General features: G+C 37.6%; 1 protein-coding gene across 4 annotated transcripts in view; it reads right to left on the reverse strand.

Moving 5' to 3' along the window:
* The window catches only part of LOC112154898 (CCR4-NOT transcription complex subunit 4), a gene marked incomplete at its 5' end in the record, with an annotated part of 7336 nt that extends 4038 nt beyond the window's left edge, over positions 1-3298 (reverse strand). Inside the window, 5 exon segments of one of the 4 annotated variants that reach the window (XM_024286141.2) lie at positions 314-366; positions 967-1002; positions 1805-1961; positions 2247-2300; positions 3044-3298. In XM_024286141.2, coding sequence (XP_024141909.1) covers positions 314-366; positions 967-1002; positions 1805-1961; positions 2247-2300; positions 3044-3298 — 555 coding nt within the window. 4 annotated transcript variants of the gene reach the window in all.
* Positions 3299-4605: the final 1307 nt, after the last annotated feature.

Consider the following 4605-nt stretch of genomic DNA (forward strand, 5'->3'; position numbering starts at 1 on the left):
GGTGGGATCTTTAAGCTATCATTAATTGAAGAATTTACACTGGAAAATAAAAGAGTGTGAGTCATGCAATAAAAGCTTAATGCAACACTGCTTTTTGGCAAAACAAGAGTCCTCAGAAAGCGTTTTCTGTAATAAGAGAAAGGGAGGAGCTGCAGCCTAGAAGTTCTGCTGAAAGTCTACAGGTACATAAAGCTTTATGAAGCGATGCAAGCGGAGCACCTCTATGCTGACAGAGCAACTCCCCTGATTTCAAGATGAAGCACTTATTCCGAGCTCAAGGATTTATGAGAGAAAGCTTTTAAAATGAGCAAACCTGATTGGCTGGTGGTGTTGCTGCGTAGGGGACACTTGTGGCGGGAGTAGTTGCTGCAGAGACAGTAGCAGGCGTAGCACTGTACATCATGGGGACTTTTTCAGGAGGGGGGGAAACATGAAAGCAATGAAAAGGGAGGTGGAGCGTTATGGTAACCATAGCAACGATCCTCTATCTTGCCAGGCAAATACAAAATGACAGTAGCAGCAAGCTATCGTTGGTTAGACCTGCAAATGGCATTTGATCACACAGCAAAGCGAGACAGCATGGGAGAACATAAAAGAGGAGGAAGGAGGCCGATGCAATTAGGAAATCTGTCCAGAACCCGCATCCCACAGGAGGCTGCAAGTGTGGCAAGACAGCCAACGTGTTGCTATGAAATTATAGGGATGCTGATCACATTTCCTAATCCTTCATACGGATGCACGGCAAAAGCAGAACCCAGCAAAGGCGTTTTCATAGCAACGATGTGGAGTGTTAGGAGAACTTTTTTTTTTTTTTTTTTTCATTTGGACAAAAAAAAGTTCAGATGTGTCACAGATGCTCACAGAAAAGGGAAAGTTAACTTGAGACGGGTGCTCCTGCTGAAAACTGTGTGCAGTCATTGAAAACAAGACATGTTAAAAAAAATACATAAAAGAGGAAAGACTTACCAACATTGTTTGCTGGAGTCATGCAAAATACAGAACCTGTGAGAACATGAAAAACAATAAAGTTTAGGCATAGTGACTAATATACTTAGTGCTACTGCTGTTTAATGTGGCGATACAATTTGATTAAAAACAACAAATGTGTTCTCATTAATAATTTAGGTCAAGTTTAGCAACTTTCGCTTTTTACAGAAATGAACTAAACCTATAAAAACCACATTTAACTAAGGTTTTCTTCTGTGGGCACAAACAAGCTGGTCTAGTGTGACATCATGCAGACGTAGGGATTTATGTGAATTCATGTTGTGATAAGGACATTTTTACTCTCTTAAGACTTTTGCAGTGCATAGAAATCTTAACTAAAACCAACTGAGAACAATCACTGCTTACGGATAAAGTCTGGCTCCAATATGACAGCATCCGTATCAAGAAAAAATGGCGAATGAATTGACTTCCTTTCGTTGGAGCCAGAAGTAAGCCATTTTCTAAGGGTGATGTCACATTCACTCAATCCAGTTCTCATATGCAGTCAATAGTAGTAATATGCTTAATTTTTACCGCATGAAAAGGTAATTTGTCAAATGTTTTTATTGGCAACCTGGTTGGAATACATCAGATTAACAACACGAATTAAACAATTGACAGTTTTGATAGAAGTGTGTTGAAATTGGTAAGTTTGTTAGTGGTTTTCCTTTAACCCGGATCAAAAACTCTTTATGGAAACGTGACTCCTGTATTATTGTTTGCAGTTGAAAGCAGAGGGGAAATCCCAGAATAGATTGAGGCAAAACATACCAGAGAAAATGAAAAGTTGTGTTAATATCCTGGTTGTGGGGCTCACCTGTGGGATAAAATCCTGCAGCGGGCTGCTGAAGATGAGTGTTGGCCAAAGCTTGTTGGTAGTGCAATAAATTTGGGGTAAGTAGAGAGCTCGCCCAGCTGCTCTTCTCAAGAGCGGGTCTCTTTGGTAGAGTTTGCAAAACACTATGAGGAAAGCCCTGGAAAAGAAATGTAAAAAAAGAGAATATAGGAACATTCTTCAACGACTCTCTGTTTGGTGCAGTCATATTCTTACATTTTGGGATTGTTAGTATTAAATTAAAAAACAATGAGTAAAAGGCTTCAAAAGTGACTTATGTCAATAAAAAAAGAAATATGTCTACAATTGCAGCACACGATTAAATATACAGATGGTTGACACAAAGACAATGACAAAAAAAATAAATAAAAAAAGTTGTTACAGTACGATTAATAGCAACATGCAAAGCAAAAGTTGGAAATACCAGGTCTACAGTTGCCTCGAGGGGTCGCTTCATTGCTTTGGCAGTCGACTGAGTCTTTTTTATAGCAGGCAGCGAGCAGCGCGCCAATGGGATTCAAGCGCATTAACATACAGGTAACAGCAAGCAGAGGTGCATCATGGAGGACAGCGTTGTGGATAGGTGAGAGGGGAAAACAAAAAAACAAAAATAATCTGAATGTAGTATACCACATAAACACAATAAACATGCATAGTAAAGTGAATTTAAAAAGAACAAAACTCATTGCTTAAAATAATAATAATAATAATATGATCTATTATTATTATTAGTAGTAAGTTAAAGTTTCCTGCAAGAACTTATTGTTTATACTTGATCAGATGTGACCAGAGTTGCTGATTTAATAATAATAAATTGCAGCGACTTTTGTAAAAGGATCAGATTTTATGGCTCTGAAGGATCGACACCGGCGAAACACAGAAAACATTGACAATGTTTACTAGAAAATGAGAAATGGTTTGGTTTTTATTAGAGCCAGCCCCACAGCAGTGTCGCACATCGACAGATGAACCATGCGTCTGATGTTCCGCACAACAACATGTGGAGCTCCATTTAATAAGTTTACAGCAGAGTGTGGGAGGGATAATAGCCGTCTTCTCAACGTGGCGTTCTAAGATCTCAAAGAAAAGTGATGTAAACCGAGTAAAATAATGTAAATTAAGACTGATTTGGTCAATATAGAGCATTATATTTAAGCATAAAAAAAGCAAAGTGAAATTGTAAAGTTTGTTAAAAGTTGAAAGTGTGGAAGGCTTTCTTACCATGGCTGCAGCTGTGTTCGAGGCAGCACTGCCCGCCTGACTGACTTGTTGCTGACTGGATTTGATTTTGGCCTGCAAGTGTGCAGGCGGGTGAAAATACTTGCACTTCTCCCTGGAGCAGCGGCTCTTTATGTAGTCCATGCAAACAGTGACTGTGTTATCGGTGGCGTCAATCATCGGGCTGTCGCTGGGGTGAGCGAAGCGGCAATCCGTCTCCCCTCTCGCACAATTCCCCCGCTGAAACTCGCGGCACACCTGGAGGAGGAGCAGTGATGGAGACGGTCAAACTACATAATAGACCCTATACCACATTGTCGACTGTCTGGTTTACGGATCTAGACCGGCTAACACTGTTTAACATAATTTTACGTAAATAATAAAAGGTAACCTTACCAATTTTAACAGAAAATTGTATGATATTTATTTTATAAATGTCCTATCTGACTGTAAAATAAATAAATTAAAACAGGATCAAAGTTAGGTTGATAAAATTGATTAATCGATTTGAATTGATTTCAGCTTAATAGATCAATAATCGATTAATAAAAATATAGATCGATTTAGCACACAAAGCTAAAGTCTGCTAGCCTGATGCTAACGTTTAATGGAATTTCCCACAGAACGGCTAATGCTAACACTTGGGCGATGTAAAAATTACATTGCTGACTAAATGAACATCTCCATTTACCCACAGACGTGAATTTTCCAAATTATTTTAAGGACATTTTTTAAAGTAACTATTTATGGTCTAAAGCACCATTTTTTTGCTCTTTCTTTGCTTTTTCTTCTTGAAAAAAAGTGTACTGCTAAAGCGTGATCACCACCTAGTGGCCAAACTGAGATGCCCTCTAGGAGCAGCAGAACAATGCTAGTAATGTTTATGATCTGAACATTTTTGTTAGAACTTCTCCGTTTGAGAACCCATGAAACACTGTATGATATTAACAATCTCATCATTTCACCAATACATTTTACAGTATGTGAACTGTATCAGATTAATATAAATATATTCAAAACACATAGTAGAATATTATTGTATTTCTAAACAAATGTGTCTAAATGTGTAAACTCAAAATTTAACTGAATCAAATTGAATTGAGAGAATCGAAAGAATAGAAAAAAAAATCTGAATCGAGTCGATCCAGGCTCTCTTGACATTAATCGCTTCTGGAAATTATAATCAATGCTCAGCCCTAATCAAATGAATTGGAAACTGTTTCCAAAAAAATATGAAATTAACTGAGCGTAATAGGCCAGTGCTAAACTTTTTTCTCTGCTACTCTTATTTTTAAATCTTAAACACAGTGCCAACCCATTTCTGTTTTTTATAATTACCCCTTAACATACCCTGTAAAACAACAACAAAGTTCAGTCATGGACATAATTTAAATACGTGTGAGTTATGTGCATATTAGCTGCATGTTTTACGTGTGGCCAACATAATTTTCCATCATGCTTTGTGCTTGATTGCTCTTAATAATAACACAATAGAAATCGTTAGAATAATATCTGCTGAAATGAAAGGTTGATATTTTTTAATAGAACCTCCAATATTGGATGAT

The sequence above is a fragment of the Oryzias melastigma genome, linkage group LG21, assembly GCF_002922805.2.
Source record: "Oryzias melastigma strain HK-1 linkage group LG21, ASM292280v2, whole genome shotgun sequence".
Lineage (NCBI taxonomy): Eukaryota > Metazoa > Chordata > Actinopteri > Beloniformes > Adrianichthyidae > Oryzias > Oryzias melastigma.